General features: G+C 42.8%; 1 protein-coding gene across 1 annotated transcript in view; it reads left to right on the top strand.

Annotated features, from left to right (window-relative positions):
* Positions 1-27,225, top strand: part of plekha6 (pleckstrin homology domain containing, family A member 6) — a gene marked incomplete at its 5' end in the record, with an annotated part of 64,877 nt that extends 37,652 nt beyond the window's left edge. The window contains 11 exons of the mRNA XM_080890901.1: positions 992-1,103; positions 1,202-1,341; positions 6,109-6,276; positions 6,660-6,735; positions 7,000-7,103; positions 7,808-7,966; positions 8,886-9,032; positions 9,174-9,304; positions 17,201-17,349; positions 22,818-22,925; positions 23,246-27,225. Coding sequence (XP_080747027.1) covers positions 992-1,103; positions 1,202-1,341; positions 6,109-6,276; positions 6,660-6,735; positions 7,000-7,103; positions 7,808-7,966; positions 8,886-9,032; positions 9,174-9,304; positions 17,201-17,349; positions 22,818-22,915 — 1,284 coding nt within the window. The 3' untranslated portion in view covers positions 22,916-22,925; positions 23,246-27,225. The remainder of the gene's footprint in view (positions 1-991; positions 1,104-1,201; positions 1,342-6,108; positions 6,277-6,659; positions 6,736-6,999; positions 7,104-7,807; positions 7,967-8,885; positions 9,033-9,173; positions 9,305-17,200; positions 17,350-22,817; positions 22,926-23,245) is intronic.
* Positions 27,226-27,282: the final 57 nt, after the last annotated feature.

Here is a 27,282-nt window from a genome sequence, read left to right as displayed (position 1 = left end):
TATTTTCTTAAGTCAGTGACTTAGTGAGCTTTATGGAGGAGCAAACTCTTTCCAGCCTAAACGATCATCTTCTAAACTAGTGAGATGCCATTCCTCTCCAGCTCATAAAATTCGCCTTTGAGAGTTATTTTAGGGAGTCGAGCCTGATTTGAGTCTTCTTTCCGAAGAGCCATATTATCCAGAGTTGAATGCCATTGGGATGTTTCATGTCTGCTGTAGCTGACGGCGTGGAGTGGAGTGTGTGGACCCAAAGGCAGATAAATGGAGACAGAAATGGAGCAAACAAAAGGAGAGCCGTTTATTTCTGGCTGAACAAAAAAACAAACAGTCATGGGGAGACTGAGAAAAATTATCAAAACTAAACAGGGCAACGCTAAACAAAAAACACAAGATATATATCGAGAAAAGTACAAAAACCTATTATCCATTACTTCTACGTAATCTTTGTGTAATCAAAGTAAAAATATGTCATGTTATCTAATTTTTACTGCACTACAAACTTTTTAAACAACATTTAGAAAAAACAAAGAAAACAAAATGAGTATATTACAAATACTAGTGCATGCGAAGTAAGTACTCAGAATGATATTCTCTGCTATCTTAGTGGAGGTCTGCTATCATATAGTTTATATATATCTAATCCTTTAATGATTCCATAACAACAGATTTTGTTTGTTTTTTCCTCTTTTTTTGTTAAAATGAAACAAAAAAAAAATGCCAGCAATTTCGATGACATGTAGTTATTTTTTTCCATCCATCCATCCATCCATCCATCCATCCATCTTCATCCGCTTTATCCGGGGCCGGGTCGCGGGAGCAGCAGCCTAAGCAAAGAGGCCCAGACCTCCCTCTCCCCAGCCACCTCCTCCAGCTTATCCGGGGGAACACCAATTCCACATTTTTTCCACATAACTGAAATTAATAAATGGACCTGACTGTTATTAGTATTAGGGTCTAATTTCTGCTATTTTTCCTTGTAATTTCTTTTTAGAGTGAATTAGTTCGGCGGCACATCCAAAAAGAGTTTTGGAGAGTCCAGGATGTATTAGAAGGTCTACAAAAGAACAGCTTATCCAGAGGCATAAAAACAGCCAAGGGTAGAGGTAAAAGAAACTAAACTAATCTTGAACATAATGGCCTGTGTTTCTACCTTCTATCTAATGGCCTTTTCCTGACACTTTAAGTTTGTTTCTCTTTTCAGTTGACAGTGGTGCATCAGGGTCCTTTACCACCAATAGTCCAGCAAGCCCACTGAGCTCAGTAAGCCTTACCAGTCCACTGAGCCCCTACTCCCCAGTGCCTGTTTGCCAGGCTTCTCCAACCAAGGAGTTGGGTCTGGAGGTAAGCACTTAATCCTAAATTGCATAGAAGAGGAAATTCTAAACGTCCCAAGCCATGCCTTGTGCCTAATTTCAAACCTGACAAAATGCCAAACCATGGACCCCAAAGTTATAGGGAAGCTGACCCAGTGTCTTATGCAGAACATGTAAATTATTATGGTTGTGAAAACTGTGAGCATACTTTTCATAGATTACTCTAGCTTTCTAGAACCTCAGGGAGTCCTTAAGGACATTAAACCCTGTAGAGGAGGAAATAGATCAAAAAGGGACTAACTAAGCTATAAACCCAGGAAAGGCCAGAGAACAGACCAGTTTTCTTGGTGTACAATGCCAATATTCTGAATATACCAATCAGCACTCAGATGCAATCCATATCCATTCTGATACTCGAGAGATTAATTAGTTAACCTTCGAAGGTTGCAGAGATGAAGCCAAGCTTGTCCTCAGAAAACATGTCGTAACATGCTTACATCTGGATCATTGTTAGTTTTCCCATGATTACTGGGGTGTTTCCTAACATCGGGCTCATTCAGTAAGTGTTTAAGTAAATAGTTCATTACATCAGTGTGCATTTAAAAAAACACAGGTATGACATTTTTATTCTTAATTAATAACTTAATATACAACCTGTTTGATGAAAGGTGTTTTCATAATTTCTAAATAATGGCTTCACTATTTCTAAATTTAAGAACAAATCATTTATTTATTAGCTGTTCATAGCATCGTATTGCCATGCTATAGCTGTCCTGGCTGCCATGTTTTTTTGCAATGTTCTGTGGAGGTCTGAAGTGGTGCCTTTAAAATGGGAGATTGGGGTATTTGTTCCCATATTTAAGAAAGAGGACAAGAGATTATGCTCCAATTATAGGGGGATCACAGTGGGAAAGTCTATGCCAGGACTGGAGAGGGGAGTCCATCTGTTTGTTGAACCTTAGATTCAGGAGGAACAAAGCAGTTTCGTTCCTTGTCTTAGAACTCCTCTTTATCCACTCAAGGATATTCAAGGATGCACGTGAGTTTGCCCAACCAGTCTAAATGTCCAGCTTTGTCCAGCCACTGGTAGGATGTCAGCCACTTCCTCTGTCTGTCGGTGGTACATACTGTGCAGGGGCCTGTCCTTCCATGATGGTTCCTCCTCTTTCTTGGGTTTCTGCTGCCTAAGATATTCACTGAGCACACAGTCAGTTGTGGCTGTCTTTTTGATGTACTCAAGGATTTTTGTTGTCTCATCGTGGACTGTGGTACTGACACTCACCAGTCCCTGGCCTCCTTCCTTCCACTTAGCATACAGCCTCAGGGTGCTGGACTTGGAGTGAAACCCTCCAAGCATGGTCAGGAGCATCCTGGTCTTGATGTCAGGATCTTGTTCTTACCATTCAGCTGACTCTTCAAGACTTGCCTGACCTTCTGCAGGTACTTGGTGTTTGCATCTTTCCTAACGGGCTCCTCGTTGTTCCCATTTGCCTGTGGGATTCCCAGGTACCAGGTTCTCCAATCCAAACAACATTCCGATGTCATTGCTGTATATCCTGGTGGTGTGGATCAGTGAATCGGCATACAGCTTGATGTCATCCATGTAGAGGAGGTGGCTAACAACTGCTCAACTCCGTAGTCAGTATCCGTAGCCAGTCTTGTCAATGATTTCACTGAGGGGGTTCAGGCCTATGCAGAACAGCAGTGAGGACAGAGCATCTCCTTGGTAGATCCCGCACTTGATGCTGACTTGTGCTATGGACTTAAAGTTGACCTCTAGTGTTGTACGCCACATCCCCATTGAGTTCCTGATGAAGGATCTTGGGGTCCTGTTGATCTTGTATAGGTCTAGGCATTCCAGGATACAGTTGTGGGGCATTAAGTCATAGGCCGTCTTGTAATCAATCCAGGTAGTGCACACGTTAGTCAGCCTCATCTTGCAGTCTGGTGTGACTGGTCTGTCTCCCAGTAGCTGGTGTTTTGCGCCTCTGGTATTCTTGCCAATCCCTTTCTGTGCCCCGCTCATGTATTGAGCCATAGACCTGTTCATCTTAGCCACTATGATGACTGTCAGGTGGTACTGAGGCAGGTTATTGGCCGGATGGGACCGGTCCCTTCTGGGGATCAGGATTGCCTGGCCTTCAGTTAGCCATTCTGGGTGTCTCTCATCGACAAGCAGCTGGTTCATTTGTGCTGCCAGACGCTTGTGGAGTGCAGTCAGCTTCTTCATCCATTAGGTGTGAACCATGTCGGGGCCTGGTGCTGTCCAACTCTTCATACTGGAGACCCTTTCTTGGATGTCTGCCACTGTGATGGTTACTGGACCCTGTTCATGGAGGTTCCTGTGGTCTGCTTCTAGATCCACTAGCCACTGAGCATTGCTGTTATGAGTTGCATCCTTCTCATATATGTTCTTTCAGTATTTTCCAGTCTCCAGCTTTGTTGGTGCTGTTCTCATATTGTTCTCATACTGTTCCCCTGCCACTGAGAGTACACTTTGGATGGTTCTGCAGAGAACAGCTGGTTCATTCTCCTGCTTTCTATTTCTCTGGTGTACCTTGTCAAGTGGCTGGCCAAGGCTGTGAATCTTTGCTTGGCAGTTTCCAAGGCCTCCAGTATGGACAGCTTGCTGTACGTCTTAGGCACCTTCTCCATTGCACCTCTCTGCAGCTCTGATACTTGATCCCCCTGACATGTTGTCCAGGCTCCCCCTTGCCATAACATTTGTTTTGTACCTTGTCAATCTCTAGCTGTGAGAGCAGTTCCTTCTTCTGAATGTTGAAATACTGAGCTCCTAGCTGTTTCGATATCAACAGCGCCCTATTTTCTTCTCTTTCCCACTTATGCCATATTGTTCCAGTAGCCCACTTCTCATCAAGGTGTCCTGGTTTCTCAACACCTGACGTGCACCTTGTTTTGTGTGTGTGTGTGTGTGTGTGTGTGTGTGTGTGTGTGTGTGTGTGTGTGTGTGTGTGTGCAAAACACTGGGTCAAGGACAATGACAAATATTCAGGCTTGAATTCCAGAGTCCCTGTCAATAAAATAAAGAACAAAGTCAAAGCCAAATTATTTTAGATTAATTTCAAATTGTTTCCTAATTATTTTAGTATCAACATCAACTTCAACTGAACAACTAAAGTTCTGAACAACTTAAGAAGAGGTAAATAAGAAGAAGAGATAAAGTATTTCAAAAAATCCTGTCCTATCCGAATTGTGATCTGAATGCATTATGGTGCCAAACACATTTTGCTATTGCACGAACAGCTAGAGTGTCTATGGGTCCATCCTCTTCATGTGAATCTTTAATCTATTTATTTATTCATTTTAATTTGTTTTATTTCAGCTATTACATTGTATGATGATGTATACAGCAAGACAGGCAAGAGAAATAAACAAAAATAAAACCAACCAAAAAGGAGGAGGTGGGGGATAGAATAAAGGGATAGAATACAAATAGAAATACAAAGGGGTGACAAGTCTAAGATATTAGATGTTAAGATAAGAAGGGAAGAGTGCATGATCAGTGCTTTTTACCACACTGTTCTACTTGAGGTATGGTTAAGATGTAGTTTTGCACTCTATACCCTTAATATTCTTGTAAACAATCAAGCCTGTTTCAAACCTCACAATTGCTGTGCAGCCCTACCGTATAATGTTTTAGTTTAAATTTGACAGGTATACGGCTCTTACTTGGCTGGCCAGTGTTAGGTTTATGGTCAACACTTAAGACCATCTTTAGATCAATACTTTAGATTAACATTAGTTTGTGAAAAGACGATGCCTTGAACTTTCATATTACTTGATTCCACATTAATATGGAGCTTGCAAAGAAAAGCGTCTGGACTTTGTGACTGTTTGGTCTCTCCAATGTAGAGGTCTGGGCCTCTACATTGGAGAGACCAAACAGCCACTTCACAGGCGCATGGCACAACACAGAAGAGCCACCTCCACAGGACAAGACTCAGCAGTCCATCTGCATCTTAAGGACAAAGGTCACTCTTTCGAGGATGCCAATGTTCACATTTTGGACAGAGAGGACAGATGGTTTGAAAGAGGAGTGAAAGAAGCCATCTATGTCCACTGTGAGCGACCATCTTTGAACAGAGGCGGGGGTTTACGACACCAACTCTCTGCCATCTATAATCCAGTTTTGAGATCCCTTCCCAGACGCCTTAACGCCCACTCACATCCTGGGCCATCTGACCTCAGGAATTCGCATGATAAGGTGGGGCCAGGTTTCACAATGAACTCACCCGAAACTCTGGCTGATTGTGACCCACACCCAGTTTCACACCTTGGCTCAAGCGATTAGAGGATCATCAGGGGGTCCTTTTGTCCCTCTGTGGGGGGAAACTCCCACTAGGTTTATATCTGGGACTCTCCACCATTTGACCTTAGAACTGAAGAAGCTTCTCGGATGAGAGGTGAAACGTCTTCAAGTAACTTAAAGAAGTCCAGACGCTTTTCTTTGCAAGCTCCTTTGACTACGATGACCTGGATGACTGAGAACCTTCACAGACATTAATATGCGTAAATAATTATTTTCATATGTTGAATTAAGTCTGTCTTAATGCTTCTTAGAGTTTAGCTATTATAAGGTGTGATCAGTGTTTCAGCAACCAGCTGGGGATTTTCATCCAACTCTTTAACTAACTAGACTGAAACTCAATCAATACATTTCTGCTTTGCAATTTGCCTGGCTTATTGTCACTTATCCTGATATGCAGCACTCTCTCTTCCTCCTATCCTATGTTAACTTCCTTCTTCACTCCCTACTGCCCTTATGGTGATCAAGGAAAGTGTTCCCCCTAGGCCTCCCCTTCCCAAATCCTATTACCCATTGGATCCCTCCTATACCTTTCCTCCCTCCATCCCTCCCCTGCCTTTTGACAGCACGACCTGGCCACACAGCTTCGGCATCGATGTTGATTACCTTGGTGGTGAAGATTCTGACTTCAGAAAGGTAATTGGGTATTTCTGCTGGTATACTCTCTTTCATTAGAGAAAGAAATAAAATGTGAACCAACCTTGGTGCATCACATTTGTTGAAGTCATGTGTACTTGAAGAGGACATTTTGATCAGCACTGTCACTTCAGTTGGCAGCTGGTCAGCTGTACAGTAAAGGTATAGTACTGTTAAAGAATGGGTTACTGCAATTCCTTTAAAATAAGAAGACTTTTTCAACCATAGTGTGATTGCATCATTGGGGATTCTTCAGGTGTACCAGCTGTTTCTTCCATTACAAGGCATTATCTAATGCATTCTTGAGTTTTTTGAACAGTATTAGAATCGTTCACTACCTTCAGGTTCAGTGCTGACAAAATAAAAACATCTCTGCATTCCAGCCCAAGTTTGGAGAATCGAACAATATCAGTGATGTTCAGGAGCAGGCCCAGGACAGGCAGTCCACCATGAATAAAGGTACAACAGTTTAATATCAAGATTTAAAAATGGCAATAACAATGACAACAATAACTTGGGTATGCAGAACCCAGAGATACATTCTTTAAGGCGCTTATAATAGCAAGTTAAAGATAAAAATTCAGTATTCTGTCTTTTGACGTCTGATTGCATGAATTAATCAAGTGACACTTTAAAGACTGACTCATAGTGTTATGTTTGAGAATACAAACATGTTTTTTTTGGCCTGTACTTATAAGTGTATTTATTTTTTCACATGCACAGTTGGCATTGTTCCTCCTAGAACCAAATCCCCCACTGATGAATCACAGAGGAACTTTACTGAAGTTCATCGCCGTAACAGCAGAGTGCTTAATGGAGTCTCCAGGGTATGTCAACCCACTCTGGTTAGGAGAGAAAAAATATAAGCCTTAATAAACAACAAACAATAATAAACAATGAACAGGTCAGTGGAACTGAGAAACATGTGAAATGGGTCATATTCACAACATTAGACATGAATGCACATAAGAGGTTGTAATGTGGGTTGTACTCAGTGGTTGAGAGGAGCAGTGGAAACACTTAGCAGGACAGTCAGAAAAACTCATGACCACACTGGCACTGGGAATTCCACAGTGCTTGTATTTTAATGCACACTCAACCTTACAAAGACCCATTGAACAGCTACTAATTATCATACATGAAGCACAGTGTTCCTACAACCCGTTGCAAAAAGTTAAAGAGGTCCGAGTCCATAAACTCACTTGCAAGCAAGTGGATCTCATACTCCAAAGTGGGCAGTGGTGCATACTTATGACATCTCTAACCCTTACATTGTCTTAAAGAGACACCACACCACTGCAACTGTTACAAGGTTGATATTCATTTTAGCGCTGTCAGCGTTAATCTCGTTAAAATGACGTTAATGCCATAACCGCCATAACCACAAATCTCCACCGCGTTAATGCGGTTATGGCGTTAACGTCATTTTAACGAGATTATCACTGACAGCATTAATTTATTTATAATCCATTTTATTATATTTTTATATGAGAGAAATTATCTCTAAAAATAAGCCTGTTCTCTGTCATAGGAGCGCCCAAAAAGTGCTGCTTTTCCCACAGAAATTAAGATGAAGATGAGTGTGGAGGAACAAAATGAGCGACTTCGTCGCAACCAGTGCAGTTCTATGAGGGACAAAAGGAGAAGCCTAAACCTGTCAGGAGGCCAGTCTCCAGCCAATTACAAAGTGGTATGAGCAAGCTAATGGTGATCCTTGTCATGTATTTAATTGTAGTATTGTCACAGTGAGCTGGTAAAGTAAAAAATGAATCATGTATGTGTTTATTTTTCAGATGATAGTCATAGCTGCAGTACATGTGTGAAAGAACTTTCACACATGTACTGCAGCTTGAAATTTTTCTCAATATCACACATTTCCCAGATTTCCCAAATTGTTGCTGTCATACCTGCCTACCCCAGTACAAAGCTTTGTAATTTCCATGTGAGCCCATCTGAGAAAGTTGTGGTCTAGCAAATTCACTTGGGTACAATAGCTAGACATAACCCATGTAAACACCAAGTAGTTACAACTTATCTGAAATGGACCTTCTCCTGTTGTGTGAATGTGATTCTCCAACACCGTCAGTTCATGTGTAAAAATGACAGAATGATAGAGATCACTTTACACTGATCACACTGGGGTGGCTGTAGCTCAGAAGGTAGAGAAGGTCATCTGCTAATTGGAAGGTTGGTTGGTCGATTCCTGCCTGCTCCAGTCTGTATGCTAAATTTTCCAAGATACTAACCCCAAGTTGCTCTCCAGTGCGTCCATTGGAGTATGAATGTGTGTGAATGCTAGATAGAAAGCACTTGCATAGAAAAAGTGCTTGTGGGAACGAGGCAAATTCTGTAAAGTGCTTTGAGCACTTAGATATGGTAGGAAAGTAAAAACCAGTCCATGTACCATGCGTATTGTCCACCTGTTTGCATTTCTGGTACTTCCAGGTGGGTAAGATAATCCACTGAAAAACATTGCCAATATTTACAAATATAAAACCAGTGATTGAGATAGGCCAAAGTTGTATGACTAGGGTATACGCATTTTAGCTAGCTGATGATTTGATTGTATCTGCCTGTGTGTCCTATCTAGTTTGTGTTTGTATTCACAGGTCCGTAGGCGGCTGACAGCTCATGAGATTGACATCAAAGACTTAGAGAAGGCAGTTCGAGGACAGGGGCAAGAGTCACCAGAGGAAGAAATTGCTCGTCTGAGACGTTTACAGATTGAACCAGAGCATTACTACATCAGCAAAGAGGTGAAATAAGTTGAATCATTTATTAACTTTGTGGCTATTTTAAGGCAGGTATGTTCACAATAGAATCATAATAGCTTACCTTTGTGTCCAAAATCATAAAAGACAAAGATAAAAGAGATTTTTTCTTTCTTGTTATAAAAGATGGCTCCTGACAAGGTTCTGATCCCTGAACGCTACCTGGATGTGGAGAATAACACTCTCTTGAGCCCAGAGGAGCAGAAGGAGAAGCAGAAGAAGCTAGAACGAATCAAGACCCTTATTGCCAAATCAAAGTACAGTTTTAACTTCCTTTAAATTTCTAGCAAAAGTCTGTTTATTTAAAGCTGTACACATTTTAAATTTGTAACATCTTTTACCTCTTCATTTATAATAAAAGGAGATGATTATGGGCAGAAATCTGTGCCATCAGAAACTGAATTTGAATAAGTTCAATTTGAATTTGAATTGCTCAGATTGAATCTGAATTGTAACTTGAATAAATGCTTTTGAAAACTGAATTTGAATTAGTCTAAATTGAAATTGAATTTATATTTTGAAAATGAATTGATTTGCTTTGAAACTGAATTTTATCCTTTAAAAATTCAGCTCTCGAATAATTTCAGTTTCACTTCTCACCATTCAGTTTCAGTTCTACAATTCAATTTCAGTTCCAAAATTCAGTTTTTTGGAACTTACATCCGGTTCCGGTTCAAGCGCAGATTAATAGAACTACGTTTTACTAGCGGACCGAAAGTGTTACTGACGGGAATCTACAGCATGTTGAGCTGAATTAAGACTTCAGAAGTCATTCGTCATGTCGAATGACCAGCGGATAAACTCTCAGGTTGGTAATAAATGTATTACATGTATAAGAACAAGCGTCATGTTAACAAATGATAGCCGTAAGGTAACTTTTGTGCTTATTGTAGCTGTTAGCTAAAAACGTTAATTTAGCGTAGTTTTCCCTGAATTCAGCTTTGACAAACAAATATGATCGACTGTTTCTAGTAGAATTCCAAAGTTGTCATCTTGTACCCTCTCAGAGTACCCCCTCTGTATGCTTGCAGAGACCCCTACAGTAGGGAAACATGCAAAACAGTGTCCAAACCTTTGTATTTTAGCTTTATTTATGTCTTGCACAGCATCCCAACTCTGTAGCTAACTTGATAACTTTAGCTAAAGTGAATAGTTAGTCTAATTCATTAGTGCAGCATTACTGGATCACCTCTGTTTGAAGTGATATACAACTATCACTGTGTTTAACTACCATAATAATTCTTAGGGTACTGAATGCATGCTTAATTTGATTTTTTTTTTTTTTTTTTTTAAAGCATACTGCTCCATTAATATGTTTGACAGGCTGAAGTTGTCGGGTCACCTCCTAAATCGACCATCTTTTACAGGTGTTTTGTGCCAGAAATGGAGTGTCCACTGAAGACTGAAGATACTGAATCTCTACGCCTTGCCATTGATCCGTATTGTGCCTTCATCTAGACAAGAGACATTAACTTAACCACTCTCATATGCTCTGTGCCTACACCACCTTCCCTGACAGTTGTAGCTTGGCTCATCTGAGGGTGAAATTATAAGAATGTGTTATTTTGCAAAGTGCTCTCTCGGGTTCCTAAATAAAATATGGCATTGAGGTCATTTCTTTTGAATTAATCCCTTCTTCTGAAATATAAGAATGTCTCCTGGTTTTAATGGCACTTTGGATTTCTTTAATTTCTGTTCCACTTCCAAACCCAAATAGATCCTGACAAGCTGACACAGTAACATGGAAGAGGGAAAGACGTTGGAAAGGACTACTACAAATAAACCCAATGCCTAACAATGAAAAATGTAAAATAAGAACAATAATAATAATAAAGATAAAAGATGAAGTAACAAGTTTTTTGTTTATTCCAAATGATCATCCAGATGTCTGTGACATGTGATGACAAACACCATAATGGAAGGCCTTAGTCATCACATGCTTAAACTCATCATATATTTTTGCATATGCTGAACAGGCAGTCAGACATGCTGTAACTGTGTGGTAGAAAACAGCATGAACACCATACGGCAGGTGTCTCAAACTCCAGTCCTCGAGGGCATGGAAAAGTTGCATGACACCGGCCCTCGAGGACTGGAGTTTGAGACCCCTGTCATACGGAATATGACAGGTGTGGTTGAACTGCATGAAGACTCTGAAGTTTCTCTTCTCTTCTGGCAGGACAAGAATGTGGCCTTGTCCTGAGATCCACTGTAAGGATGTACTTAGAGTAGAACTGGACTGTCACCGGCCTCAGGCTCTTCACCCTTTTTAAAAGACAAAGCAGTCATTTAGATAAAATATTAGATATTGTTTACCTGTAAATGCACAAAGAGAATTTAGAAATGTAATTATTGTCAAGAGTGAACAAGCACTGATAGTGTAATCTACAGCTGTGGCCAAACGTTTAGAGAATGAGAAGTGTTGTTTGCTTATTTACAAAGTTTGCCGTTTCAGTGATAGTTGTATATCATATTATATCACTTCAAACAGAGATGATCCAGTAATGCTGCACTAATGAATTAGACTAACTATTCACTTTAGCTAAAGTTATTAAGTTAGCTAAAGAGTTGGGATGCTGTGTAAGACATAAATAAAGCTAAAATACAAAGGTTTGGGCACCGTTTTGCATGTTTCCCTAACTGTAGGGGTCTCTGCAAGCATACAGAGGGGGTACTCTGAGAGGGTCCAAGATGACAACTTTGGAATTCTACTAGAAACAGTCGATCATATTTGTTTGTCAAAGCTGAATTCAGGGCAAACTACGCTAAATTAGCGTTTTTAGCTAGCAGCTACAATAAGCACAAAAGTTACCTTATGGCTATCATTTGTTAACATAACGCTTGTTCTTATACATGTAATACATTTATTACCAACCTGAGAGTTTATCCGCTGGTCATTCGACATGACGAATGACTTCTGAAGTCTTAATTCAGCTCAACATGCTGTAGATTCCCGTCAGTAACACTTTCGGTCCGCTAGTAAAACGTAGTTCTATTAATCTGCACTTGAACCGGAACCGGATGTAAGTTCCAAAAAACTGAATTTTGGAACTGAAATTGAATTGTAGAACTGAAACTGAATGGTGAGAAGTGAAACTGAAATTATTCGAGAGCTGAATTTTTAAAGGATAAAATGCAGTTTCAAAGCAAATCAATTCATTTTCAAAATATAAATTCAATTTCAATTTAGTGATCATCATTTTCAAACCATAAATTCAATTTCAAATTAGACTAATTCAAATTCAGTTTTCAAAAGCATTTATTCAAGTTACAATTCAGATTCAATCTGAGCAATTCAAATTCAACTTATTCAAATTCAGTTTCTGATGGCACAGATTTCTGCCCATAGATGATATTCAAAAGAGAACTGTGGTTAGAAAAACAATTTGTTGTCACGAGTCGCTGAGTGGCAGGCAGGATATCGGACCCAAAAGCAGACTTCACAGAGGCAAAAATGCAAACTCAAAAAGCAGTTTTATTGCTGACTCAAGGGAAAAAGCATACAATACTACACTGGGATAATATAAACAAAAGTCACGGAGAATCATAGAGTGAAACGCACACAGCATGAGGGAGACGTGGACACAATATAGAGAAAGATAACAAGTGACGTGGGAGCACACGGGGAACACAGCTGAGACAAATAATCATAACGAGACAGGCAGGAGCAAACACAACATGACGTACACTGACGGGAGACTATCAAAGTAAAACAGGAAGTACACAGAGGGGGAGAGAGAACACAGAGGAGCATGGGGGAGAGCACAGACTGGGCTGGGGAAACATGATGAAATAAAACACAACCAGTGTTGGGGAGTCACAGATTACATGTACCGGCATTATGTATTTAAAATACAAAATATGGGTAACTGTATTCCGTTACAGTTACCATTTAAAAAGGTGGTATTTAGAATACAGTTACGTTGTTGAAATAAATGTATTACACAGCGATCTTTTACTGTTTCATATGTTAGGCTATGCTCTCTCTATTTTTGGTAATTCCACGCCGGTGGAAACCCAATCAAAACACACATCAAGAGGCTCTAAAGCCTGTGTCTCAATCCCACGGCCTATGACAGCTCTACTTGCGGTCCGCATAATGACATAAAGAAATATTTTAAAAAATTATTGTTCAAAAAATTATTTAATTTGAAGGCAATAGGCAGAGTGTGACAGGCATAGCCCTAAAGAATGTAGCCTCATGGGCAGTGTAGCCCAGCTGTAAGTAAGCTATTAAGACTCGACTGTACGCTGTGTTCGTGTTTTCCTCCGAAACAATAAGCTCCGTTGAAGCAGCCTTTCTACGCCTCTCTCTGTCTCTCGCTAGCAAAGGGACCCAGAGAACAAAGTAAAGCTAGTTTTTGGCTAAGAGCCTGACACAAACCCGATGTATTAGCCAGAGGTCCCTTTACTATGGTTGGGAGCCGCAGACCTGTTTTATATACGCGTGTAACAGAACGTAACGTAACAGAATACCTTACAAAATACATTTTGGGGCATGCAATCTGTAATCTGTAGTGGAATACATTTTAAAAGTAACCTTCCCAACACTGAACACAAGGAGGGGAAACAAGGGTCAAGCACTCACACAATTAAATAAACACCGATGCACAGAGGGAGACACAAAGTACAAAGGTTAACACAGAATAAACTCAGGATACCACAAAGAATCATAAACCATAATACAACAGGTCATAAAAACATAAAATGCTGGGTCAAAAGGACCCAGAACCATGATATTTGTAAGAATAAGGAATACTTTATATACCCCAAAATTTGAAGAATTACTATGTCCCAGGTCTAAAAACATATAAAGCAATGTACCTAAAATAAATACAATATCCATTAAGGAACCCAAACTGACAATACAAAAGCTGAAAAGGGAAACCTTTCAGTTTTAACAGTGTGACTCTTTTACATTGACTCAATTTATCAGACTAGGATTTACTGTATACAATGAAATGAAACTGACACATAACTAAGCATACTTGTCAGTACAAACTGTGAGGGGTGGCAAAATGACAGACTTTCACAAAAAAGAAAACACTCCAGTGAAATTTAAAGTAGTGAAGCAACTTCTTTACTCGAGTAAAAGTGAGAAAGTACAGGCTCTGAAATGTACTCAAAGTAAGAAAGTAAAAAGTAGCTCCTTAATGAACAATTCTGTCAGCTATTTTTGTGCAAACTTAAACTAAACCTTGTGCTAAAATAATAATAATAATAATAATAATAATAATAATAATTATTATTATTATTATTATTATTACCAAGCTGAGCTAGAAGAGGACATGACAGCTAACACAGATACCACAGTGTGGGAAGAAATCTGTGTTATAACTGACCACGTCCTCCGCCTCCACAAGGTAGCCATACAGGCTACTGGGAGAGCCATGGGCCTCATGGTTCTTCAGGAGCGAGCACGCTCACCAACCTGATGACTAAGGAAAAAGAGGAACTCCTCGACACCCCTGTCGTCCCTCACGGTCTCTTCGGTGCGGCTGTTACATCCATGCAGAAGAGATGTGAGGAGAAAAAGAGAGATGATGAGGCTCTGAAACTCTGCCTGCCGAGGAGGGCCCAGCACGCCACCCCAGCAGCGCCGCGCCAGTCATTCGCGCAGGCAGCGTCTCGCCCGGTCCCCGCTTTCAGGATTCCCAAAGTGCCTAAGACGCAGGCAGCCCCCCAGGCTGCCGGGGCCCCTAAGAATCCATGGACTCGGAAGCAATCTCCCCAGGCCAGACCTCAAGCGGCCCCTCCTCCTCACCCCGCTGCCGCGATCGTGAGGAGGAAGAAGCGGCCGGCCTGACAGCCTCTCTTCTAGGCGGGAGCGAACCCAGTTTCCCCCCTTCATGGGCCACCCTCCCGCCTCCCAGCTCCGTTCCAGAGCAAGTTCAACGGGACATGTTCCACACAGAGTGCTTAACTCGGGCCGGCGTTCCTGTCACCGGACCCGCCAGAGGGAAAGAGAGCCAAAGTTCGCAGTGTTGTTTCACGAGCACTTCTCTCATGCATTCTGTATTAAAAAAGCCCCGACACATGCATCCAGGCAGTTTGCCAAGGGCGGCGCTGTCGAGTGTTGCAAAACACATGAAAAAATCAAACATGCTGAAAAACGGAGCACCGTCTGCCATAACGCAGCCCGTGGAGACTCGCGTTTCCACGGCTGTGATGATGCAGATGAGCCCGTCACCTCGTTCGCCTGTCTCTCCACATGAAGAGCTGGGCCACCTGCACTCAGTCAGCATGGGTGCTGAGGACATTGAAAAAGGGCTACAGGCTGCAATTCAGTGTCGCTCCACCACAATTCAAAGAAATTATTTACTCTCGTGCTCCGGGCGAGTCTGCCAGTTTTCTCCTGGAGGAAATTTCCACCTTGAGAGACAAAGGAGCTATAAGAGTTGTCCCTCCCGAGGAAATGCACAACGGATTTTATTCAAGGTATTTCCTTGTGCCAAAGAAGGGGGGGGAGGGGGATGAGAGCCCTCTGTGCCCTGAACCGGCATTTGAGGACATACAAGTTCAGGATGTTGACGCATGCCTCGCTGCTACGGTTTGTACGAGCGGGCGACTGGTTCACATCAATCGACCTGAGGGATGCTTATTTCCACATCCCCATATATCCCCCACACCGAAGGTATCTGAGATTTGCTTTCCAGGGGATGGCATACGAGTTTGTAGTCCTGCCTTTTGGTCTCTCACTGAGCCCAAGGGTGTTTGTGAAATGCACCGAGGCAGCAGTGGCCCCGCTCAGGAAAAAGGGCATTCGGGTGGCCACGTACATCGACGATTGGCTGGTGGCAGCCCCAACCCGCCAGGGAGCGACTTGTCACACAAATGCTCTCATACACCATCTGGAGAGTTTGGGTTTCCAGATAAACGTGGAAAAGAGCACATTGACGCCAACTCAATGCATTACTTTCATAGGGCTCAGCCTAGACTCCCTTCGGGTGAGGGCTTTTCTGTCCCCGGAGAGAACGGCGGCCATACAGTCATCCCTTGCACTGTTTCGCAGAGGCAACACAGTGACCCTCAAACAGTGCCAGAGGCTGCTCGGTCTGATGGCTTCTTCTCTAGTGGCGATACCACTGGGACGCCTGCACATGAGAGGCTTTCAGCGCTGGGTGGGCTCGCGGGGACTGGACCCTCACCGAGACGGCCACCGTCGCGTGAGAGTCTCTGCAGACTGTTCACTCGCTCTCCACGAGTGGAAGAGGCCAGGTTTCTTGTCTCAGGGCGTTGCCATGGGGGCAGTTTCAGCCAGGAAGGTGATTTCCACAGATGCCTCTCTTTCCGGCTGGGGGGCCACCCACGTGGGCAGAACAGTGAATGGGGAATGGGGCCCTCACATGCACTCCGCCCACAGAAACTGTCTGGAACTGCTGGCGGTTCACCTGTCACTAAAACACTTTCTCCCTTGGCTGAGAGGTCATCATGTTTTAGTGAGGTCGGACAATTCCACCGTTGTGGCCTACATCAACAGACAGGGGGGTCTGGGGTCCCCCAAGTTACACACGCTGGCACACAGACTGATAGTCTGGAGCAGTGTCCACCTGCTGTCACTGAGAGCAACTCACGTGCCGGGGATCTTGAACTTTGGAGCAGATCTTCTCTCCAGGGGCAACCCGCTGTATGGGGACTGGAAGCTTCACGCGGAGGTAGGGAAGCAGATCTGGCTGCGATTCGGTCAGGCGACCGTGGACGTTTATGCATCCAGGGAGAATGCTCAGTGTCCCCTATTTTACTCGCTGCACGATCAGAGAGCTCCACTCGGGGTGGATGCTCTAGCTCACAACAAAATTCACAATATTGGACACAGTGGGGACTATTAATGTGATAGCTTACCTGTGTGGCAGTATAGTTTAGATAGCTGCTCTAAATTGTGTTGGTACATGACAATGAAGAAATGAACAGTGGTGGAATGACTTCCTTAACTCAGGTACAGTATTTTCAGAAAAAACACGTACTGTAATGAAATGTATTTCTCAACGCTGTGTAATTCATTAGTGAAAAGTTAAATGTTATTAAGAAATTGAGGGTTTTGTATGCATTTTTTCTAATATTTTTCCGTGCGGGTATTTATAAATTTACTAAATATATATATTGAGAGATTTTAATTTTTATGAATGTTATCACATTCATGTACTTCCTGTCAGTCTGCAGAATATGGTTCCCCTTCTGGACGGCCCAGTGGAAGGTGGAGCTCCAGCCAGCTCCCAGCAGCAGTTGCAGGAGCAAGAGAAGCGTATTGAGATCTCCTGTGCTCTGGCTGCTGAGGCCTCTCGTCGTAGTCGCCTTCTCTCTGGTGAACACTCTCACCACATGGCAGCATCACATGGCACCTGAGTCCACCACACTCTTTCAAAACTAAGTCATGACATAGACAGGACCACAGTGGCACAATTGCTCTCTGTGTTTTAAAGCCCTGACTGGTAGCTGCTTTTATGTGCATGAACTTATATATATGAACTTATATATATATATATATATATATATATATATATATATATATATATATATATATATATATATATATGAATAAAAGATAAGATAAGATAAAACTTTATTAATCCCTCGGGTGGGTTCGTCTGGGAAATTCGGTTTCCAAAGGCACAGCACCGACAGAAGTTACAATACATATACGCACACACACATATATAAATACAGAGACATATATAAATAAAATATACGAAGGGGATAAATAGAATAAATACGAATAAAAATAAAAATACAAGTGAATTGCACATTTAAAGTATTGAGGTCTATTGCACCGTTGACTATTAACAAAAGTATTGCACAGTGAAGTGAAGAGGCACTACAGCTTAGTTGTTCCCCCCTCCTTTGTCCTCCTTTTCCCCCTCCCTCTCCCCTCCAGAGAGGCGTTAAACAGTCTGACGGCGTGTGGGACAAAGGAGTTTTTAAGTCTGTTGGTTCTTGTCTTTGGGAGAAGCAACCTGTCACTGAACAGACTCTTCTGGTTGTTTATGGCCGTGTGCAGAGGATGCCCAGCATTGTCCATAATTGTCCAGCAGTTTTTTTAGTGTCCTTTTCTCTGCCACTGTCACCAGAGTGTCCAGCTTCATGCCAACCACAGAGCCAGCCTTCCTGATCAGTTTCTGTAGCCTGGATGAGTCATATATATATATATATATATATATGTATATATATATATATGTATTTTTTTTTTATTTTTTTTTTTTTTAGGGGTGCAACGATACACAAAATTTACGGTTCAGTTCGATACTTTGGTGTCACGGTTCGATATTTTTTCGATACAAAAAAAAATGTTCATGCCTTTTTAATTTGTCATTTATTAACATTATATATATATGTATTTTAACTCAAAAGTACAGTTTTTAAATGTAATGTTGCTGAAACAACAAAGTAATAAAAAAATTAATCTATCTGATCGAGGAATCACTCCTCTTTGGAAAAGAGAGTTTATTACAGAGAAATGGCTCTTTCAAAATAAAAGCTATACTATACGCTTCTTCTGGGGTATACTCTCAGCAGCATATTAAACATATCAGGTCCCCATAAGGAGAATCGTGTGCTAACGGCTGTCTAAATGACTCTGGTAAAGTTTGTAGCATGCGTGCTTGTTGTTTTTGTCTGCTTCCACTTGTCTTTGCACTAGGATGATGTTGGAGTAAATGTGCAGTCATATTCATTGTGTTCCCACTAGTGCTGTCAGTGTTAATCTGAAATGACGTTAACGTCACAACACGGCAAATCTCCGTTAACGAGCTACCGCGGATCGCCCTGTGCGTGGGGCTGGACGGCATCAACACGTTAACGAACTAACTGCGCTAATGCACTAGTTCCCACCAATTGAGCATTGCGTGGCACATCCAACATATACTGTTTTACTTTTGTCCACGACGCGCTTACCTTCAGTGTCATACTTCACATGAAAACCAAAATAGTTCCAAACGCCAGATCTGAATTAGGGTGGGGGAGGTTCAATTTGCCATATTAGAGAGCTTAACTTCTGTCTCGCTAGCTTGCTCTGCGCTCAGTGAATCTGCGTTTGACTACTCCGCCTAGGCTGCACTGTCGAGCACAGATCCACTGAGCGCTCAACACAGACAGCATCGTCAGAAGGAAAGTTGATCAAATAAATTTAAAATGTTGTATTGTTCAATACATATGCGTACCGAACCGAAAGCACTGTATCGAACGGTTCAATATCGATACGAGTATTGTTGCACCCCTAATATATATATATATATATATATATATATATATATATATATATATATATATATATATATATTACTATCAGCTTCATCCATCCATCCATCTTCATCTGCTTTATCCGAGGCCGGGTCGCAGGGGCAGCAGCCGAGAGGCCCAGACCTCCCTCTCCCCAGCCACCTCCTCCAACTTATCCGGGGGAACACCAAGGCATTCCCAGGCCAGCCGAGAGATATAATCGCTCCAGCGTGTCCTGGGTCTGCCCCGGGGCCTCCTCCTGGTGGGACATGCCTGGAACACCTCACCCAGGAAGCGCCCAGGAGGCATCCTGCTCCTTTCGATGTGGAGCAGCTGGCTCCTTTCGATGTGGAGCAGCAGCGGCTCTACTCTGAGCCCCTCCCGGATGGCCGAACTTCTCACCCTATCTCTAAGGGAGAGGCCAGCCACCCTTCGGAGAAAGCTCATTTCTGCCGCTTGTATCCGCGATCTCGTTCTTTTGGTCACTACCCACAGCTCGTGGCCATAGGTGAGGGTAGGGACGTAGATCAACCGGTAAATTGAGAGCTTCACTTTTACACTCAGCTCCCTCTTCACCACAATGGACCGGTGCAGCGTCCGCATTACTGCAGCTGCAGCCCCAATCCGTCTGTCGATCTCCGGCTCCCTTCTCCCATCACTCGCGAACAAGACCCCGAGATACTTGAACTCCTCCACTTGGGGCAGGAACTCATCCCCGACCCGGAGTGGGCACTCCACCCTTTTCCGGCTGAGAACCATGGCCTCAGATTTGGAGGTGCTGATCCTCATTCCCGCTGCTTCACACTCGGCTGCAAACCGTTCCAGTGCGAGCTGGAGGCCCTCACCCGATGAAGCCAACAGAACCACATCATCCACAAAAAGCAGAGATGAGATTCTGAGGCCACCAAAGCGAAAGCCCTCCGCCACTTGGCTGCGCCTAGAAATCCTGTCCATAAAAATTATGAACAGAACCGGAGACAAAGGGCAGCCCTGGCGGAGCCCATCACCCACCTGGAACGAGTCCGACTTATTGCCGGCAATGTGAACCAAGCTCTTGCAACGGTTGTATAGGGATTGAATGGCCCGTAGCAATGGGCCAGACACCCCATACTCCCGCAACACCTCCCACAGGACACCCCGAGGGACACGGTCGAATGCCTTCTCCAAGTCCACAAAACACATGTAGACTGGTTGGGCAAACTCCCATGCACCCTCAAGTATCCTTGAGAGGATAAAAAGCTGGTCCAGTGTTCCGCGACCAGGATGAAAACCGCATTGGGGCGACCGTGGCTCAGGGGGTTGGGAATTGCATCTGTAACCGGAAGGTCGCCGGTTCGATCCCTGGGCTCTCTGTCCTAGTCGTTGTGTCCTTGGGCAAGACACTTTACCCTACTTGCCTACTGGTGAGGGGCCGATGGCGCGATATGGCAGCCTTGCTTCTGTCAGTCTGCCCCAGGGCAGCTGTGGCTACAAACGGTAGCTTCCTTCCACCAGTGTATGAATGTGAGAGTGAATGAATAGTGGTATTGTAAAGCGCTTTGGGTGCCTTGAAAAGCGCTATATAAATCCAATCCATTATTATTATTATTATTATTGTTCCTCCTGTATCTGAGATTCGACTAGCGGACGAAGTCTCCTTTCCAACACCCTGGCATAGACTTTCCCAGGGAGGCTGAGGAGTGTGATCCCCCTGTAGTTGGAACACACCCTCTGGTCTCTCTTCTTAAAGATGGGGACCACCACCCTGGTCTGCCAGTCCAGGGGTACTGCCCCGGATCCCCACGCAACATTGTAGAGGCGTGTCAACCAGGACAACCCTACAACGTCCAGAGCCTTCAGGAACTCGGGGCGGACCTCATCAACACCAGGGGCTCTGCCACCAAGGAGTTGTTTAACTGCCTCAATGACCTCGCCCCCGGAAATTGGCGACTCATCCCCAGACTTTGCTTCCTCCTTGGAAGACGTCTCAGTGGGATTAAGGAGGTCCTCGAAGTATTCCTTCCACCGCCTGACAATTTTCTCAGTCGACGTCAGCAGCGCTCCGGCAGCACTATACACAGTGCAGGTAGAGCACCGCTTTCCCCTCCTGAGATGCCTGACGGTTTGCCAGAATCTCTTCGAGGCAGTCCAAAAGTCTTTTTCCATGGCCTCTCCGAACTCCTCCCACACCCGAGTTTTTGCTTCAGCCACTGCCCAAGCCACATTCCGCTTGGCCTGTTGGCTGCCTCTGGAGTCCCACAGGCTAACCAAGCCCGATAGGACTCCTTCTTCAGCCTGGTGGCTCCCTTGACCTCCGGTGTCCACCATTTGGTTCGGGGATTACCACCACGGCAGGCACCAACCTCCTTGCGGCCGCAGCGCAATGTAGCAGCTTCGGCAATGGAGACGCTGAACATGGTCCATTCGGACTCAGTGTCCCCAGTCTCCCTCGGAATGCTGTTGAAGCTCTACCGGAGGTGTGCGTTGAAGCTCTCGCGGACTGGGGCCTCTGCTAGACCTTCCCAGCACACCCTCACTATGCGTTTAGGTGCACCGGGTCTGTCCAGCGTCCTCCCCCGCCACCTTATCCAACTCACCACCAGGTGGTGATCAGTTGACAGCCAGCCCCTCTCTTTACCCGAGTGTCCAGAACATATGGTCGCAGGTCTGGTGATACGATTACAAAATCGATCATCGACCTACGGCCTAGAGCGTCCTGGTGCCACGTGCACTTATGGACAACCTTATGTTCGAACAAGGTGTTCGTTATGGCCAAACTGTGATTTGCACAGAAGTCCAATAAAACACCATTAGGGTTCTGATCAGGGAGGCCGTTCCTCCCAATGACGCCCCTCCAGGTCTCGCTGTTGTTACCCATGTGAGCACTGAAGTCTCCCTGCAGGACAACAGAGTCTCCACGTGGAGCACCTTCCAGCACCGATGACAAGCGCAGATGACAGTCGAGACCCGTTCCCCGACCCTAAGGCGCAGGGAACAAACCCTCTCATCCACCTGGAAAAACCCCAACGTACCGGCAGCCAGCTGAGGGAATATTAGAATACCCACCCCAGCCCGCCGCCTCTCACCAGGGGCAACTCCAGACTGAGACAGTGTCCAGCCCCTCTCTAGGAGACTGGTTGCAGCGCCCAAGCCATGCGTAGAGGTGAGCCCGACTATATCTAGCCGGTACCTCTCAACCTCACGCACTAACTCAGGCTCCTTGCCCACCAGAGAGGTGACATTCCATGTCCCTATTGCCAGTCTTGGCAGCCGGAGATCAGTCCGCCAGGGCCTCTGCTCCTGGCCGCCACCCGGCACACAATGCACACTATGGCGCCTCCTGCGGGTGGTGGGCCTGCGGGAGGATCTAAAATTTTAACCTTCTCATCTTTACTTTGCAAAAATACAGAAGAAATGTGTCCTTGAGCGTATTCAACTGTACTTGTGTTACTTTGCAGTGTCTCAAATCACATGAAGCCCAGTCTGGAGCTTCTTTGATGCTCCATGTCTGAGTGGAAAGAAATCACTGCTCTGTTTTGTTTTACATTTTCACCTTCTGCCCGTCTCTTCTCACTGCAGCTCAGTGTGCCTCCAGTTCTCCAGTCTCCCCAACAAACATAGTTTCTCCCCCTTCCTCGGCTGACTTTCCCATCTCAACCCACACCATGAAGGTGTGATTCTCACAAGGTGAGTCTCTATTAGCAGCATAACCTTTCCACCTGTCCTTTTCAGAAGAACGTCTTCTTACATTACTCTCTGGTGCTGTTTTTGTGTGATATCGCCCAAATGATATGACTATTTATAAGGATGTAGGTTTTGAAAAGTCGTAGTTATGTTCACAATGTGGGCAAGTGTTCCCTCAGTAATATCACAGTCTTGATGCTTATTTTATTAATTTACAACATCATAAGAAAAATGACATGGTTATACAGAAAAAGTATAACCATTTATTACCCACGATAAGCTATCTTTGCCTCTCTTATAATTTTCTTTTATTCCTCTTTTAGTTCAAGCCCTGGGCGCTGTTAAGGTTGATGGAGCATCTTTCTGAGGATTGACTCAAAAAACTGGAAAGTCTCAGAAAATGGAAAAAGAAAGACCAAATTTTTACAACAAAATCATTTAAATGTGTCAAATTAAATTTCTGGGAGGTAATAACAATTTGAAATCCAAAAGAATGGGGTAAGACTCATGAACTCAAGACTCCTCCTGTTATATATGCACTGTAATGACAAAGGAACACTTCAGATTACTTAGCATACTTCTTTTTCTTTTAGCTCAGGATATATCCTACAAAGTAGAAATTACTGAAAAACTAACAAGGGAACATAGCATATAAGAAGCTCTCGCTGAAGATCAACTATGAAAAAAAGCTACAGAGAGTATGAAGAGAGACAGTTTCTAAGAGTGTGATGTAAATGAATCTAAAGATGCATCTGGGCCCTGAAAGCCAAAGTTGAAGAACCAACCAGCCCAACTACTGGCCTGTGAAGCTCAGTGAGGAGTGAGGCTATGGATATTTATTCACACTGGTTGAAGTCTTTGGAAAGTTTCGTGTAACAGAATCACATTTTCTTTACGGTCAGATGCTGTGTAAAATGCAAATAAAAACAGAATGTAATGATTTACAAACAAATTAATTACGTTTATGAAAACGGTACAAGAAAAACTATATATATAATAAAAAGGAGAAATTTTTTTGAAAAGAAGAAGCTCCCATGTTTGGTGTAATTCATTTCATAATGCACCAAATGTTTACAGTGGGTGAAGTAGGACCTGAAGTGGAGGCAGGCCATTTTAGGACCTGGACATGTTATCAATGCTGATACAGTCCAAGGATTTGGCAGAAAAGCATGTGTGATTGAGAGCATGTTGCTGTATAAACTTGTACACATATCGTTGCATGTAAGTAAATTCACATTTGCCTTCACAGATGTTGAAAATATCTATACCATGCTGCACCCTCAAATTGTTACTGATGCTGGCCTTGAAGCTGTGCACCAGTGACACGCAGCAGCTTTAAAATATGTTGCTGCTTTATGTCAACATTTGATATGGATCTTTTGTTTTTCTTTACATTTTATACAGCCTACCAAGAGCTGAACACAGATGCCGTGTAGTCATGTACCCTTCGTAGTGTTACAGGTTTATCTCTGAGCACGATGTCCGGGACGCTGAAGAGACCTATAACCTCTGTACATTGAAATAGCCATCTGACTGGTGTGGGTACTGTACAGCAAATATTGAGGGATGTTGAAAATTTATGTAGCTGAAATCTGGTGGAAACCAAGATAAGTTGTTGTATATGAATGTAATTTAAATTGGACTCACATACAGGATTGGTAGTTCTATTTTTAAGAGACATGATTACCTCAACACAGACACATACTGCATTTGGTTAAATGGCTTTGCACTTAACATCAAATTGAGTAGGAGTTCCTCGATGACTTTTCCCTGTGATTGTGTCACGTTTATAGGTATGTGGATTGTTTGTTTCTCTAGATAATGATATGCTGTATATGGGACAATAGAAGTGACCTTAGAAGAGCAGTTTGGTAGTTTGTTATTTAAAAGATGTTCTCTTTTGTGAAACACTGGCATTTCATCCAATAATGCAGAGCCATAACATTTTATTTGCTTCTTGTACTGTACACACACACACACACACATATATATATATATATATATATTAGGAGTGCAACGATACACAAAATTCACGGTTCGGTTCGATACTTTGGTGTCACGGTTCGATATTTTTTCGACAAAAATGTTCATGCCTTTTTAATTTGTCATTTATTAAAATTATGAATATATATTTTAACTCAAAAGTACAGTTTTTAAATTTAATCCTAACCCTTGTGCGTGTTTTTTATTTTGACAGCGATTGACAGAGAAATGTCTCTTTCCAAAATAAAAGCTATACTATACGCTTCTTCTGGGCTTTATTCTCAGCAGCATATTAAACATATCAGGTCCCCATAAGGAGAATCGTGTGCTAACGGCTGTCTAAATGACTCTGGTAAAGTTTGTAGCATGCGTGCTTGTTGTTTTTGTCTGCTTCCACTTGTCTTTGCACTAGGATGATGTCGGCGTAAATGTGCAGTCATATTCATTGTGTTCCCACTAGTGCTGTCAGCGTTAATCTCGTTGAAATGACCTTAACGCCACAACACGGCAAATCTCCGTTAACGAACTACCGCGGATCGCCCCGTGCATGGGGCTAGACGGCCAACACGTTAACGAGCTAACTGCGCTAACACACTAGTTCCCACCTATGTAATTGAGCATTGCGTGGCACCAGAGATGGGCAATCTGTAATCTGATTACTTTTTTCAAGTAACGAGTAAAGTAAGGGATTACTATTGCAAAAACGGTAATTAGATTACCGTTACTTTCCCGTAGGAACGCTGCGCTACTGCGTTACTAAAACCGTGATTTTTTGCGAGAATGTCTCACGACAGTGACGTAAGCGAGTGCGCCGTTAGTGACAACAGCTGTGTGCAGATCAACAATGGATCACATATCGATTGTGGGAGAGAGTATGAGCGTGCAGCGTTTAAAGCGTGGAAGTACTGACCGTACTTTGAGTTTGATTCCATAAAAAGTGACAAAAACATTAGTGTCCATCGTGCGTGGGAAGAAAACTTCTTTTTACAGCGAAAAAAACCCCTAAACTTCCAAGCAAGCACCGAGTAGCTACGACGTAACGGGAAACTCACAGAGAAAGTCACGGATTCTTCAACTGACCGCGGCACACCTGCACCAGGGTAAACCTCCGCCTACCGCAGTCCTGCTTTACAGGTGAAAATAGAGCAACAGGACCGCTGAGTCTTTGACTTTATTTATTTTCTGCTGTGTTTTACTTGCATCTATTTGAAAGAGTGAGTGTAAACACAAAAAATATTTTATTTTATGTGCTGGAATGTGCAGAAAATAGGTTTAAATGTTAAACTAATTTATTCAAGTCAGAGAATGTTGCATATAATTAAATTTTTGCTTGATGCATAAAGTTAAAAGATTAAAACTGATAAAACAAGTTTAAAAAAGAGACTTTTCCATTTGATTACATTTTGTACTTGTACATTTTTTGGACTGAAAGATCTATCGCTTTATCACCTCTTCAGGTTGTAAATCGTGTTTTTAAAAAGTAACTGAGTAACCAAGTAATTAATTACTTTTGAAAATAAGTAATCAGTAAAGTAACGGGATTACTTTTTTGGGGAAGTAATCAGTAATTAGTTATTGATTACTTTTTTCAAGTAACTTGACCAACACTGCGTGGCACATCCAACATACTGTTTTACTTTAGTCCATGACGCGCTTACCTTCAGGGTCATACGTCACATGAAAACCAAAATAGTTCCAAACGCCAGATCTGAATGAGGTTCAATTTGCCATGTTGCAAGGAGAGCTTAACTTCTGTCTTGCTAGCTTGCCCTGCGCTCTTCCTTCTGCCTATGCTGTCTGTGTTGAGCGCTCAGTGGATCTGCGCTCGACAGTGCAGCCTAGGCGGAGTAGTCAAACGCAGATTCACTGAGCGCACAACACAGACAGCATTGTCAGAAGGAAAGTTGATAAAATAAATTACAAATTTTGTATTGTTCGATACATATGCTTACCGAACCGAAAGCACTGTATTGAACGGTTCAATGTCGATACAAATATCGTTGCACCCCTAATATATATATATATATATATATATATATATAGTACAAAAAAAAAAAAAGCTAAGTGCGCTCTGTGATACTTAAAACCCTCTAAGTATCATGTTACAATGGAAAGTAATCAGGTCCTCACCAGGTTTTAAAATGGGGCCAATACAAGAACAAAACTCTGCACATTACACTGTGTTATTATTTAGGTGTGAGGAAACCTAAGAACGCATTTACAGTACCAGACAAAGCATACTATGACCTCATAAGAGAGTAATCCTAAGCACATCAACAAGAAAGCAAAAAAAAAAAAAAAACCCACAAAACATTAATAATCTAATCAAATCTACAATAAGAAGGATATGAGTAGAACTGAGGCATTATCATAGTCC

The sequence above is a fragment of the Rhamphochromis sp. 'chilingali' genome, assembly GCF_963969265.1.
Source record: "Rhamphochromis sp. 'chilingali' genome assembly, chromosome: 9".
Taxonomy (NCBI): Eukaryota; Metazoa; Chordata; class Actinopteri; order Cichliformes; family Cichlidae; genus Rhamphochromis; species Rhamphochromis sp. 'chilingali'.
Note: the sequence above shows the minus strand (reverse complement) of the source record. Positions and strands in the feature narration are given on the sequence as shown.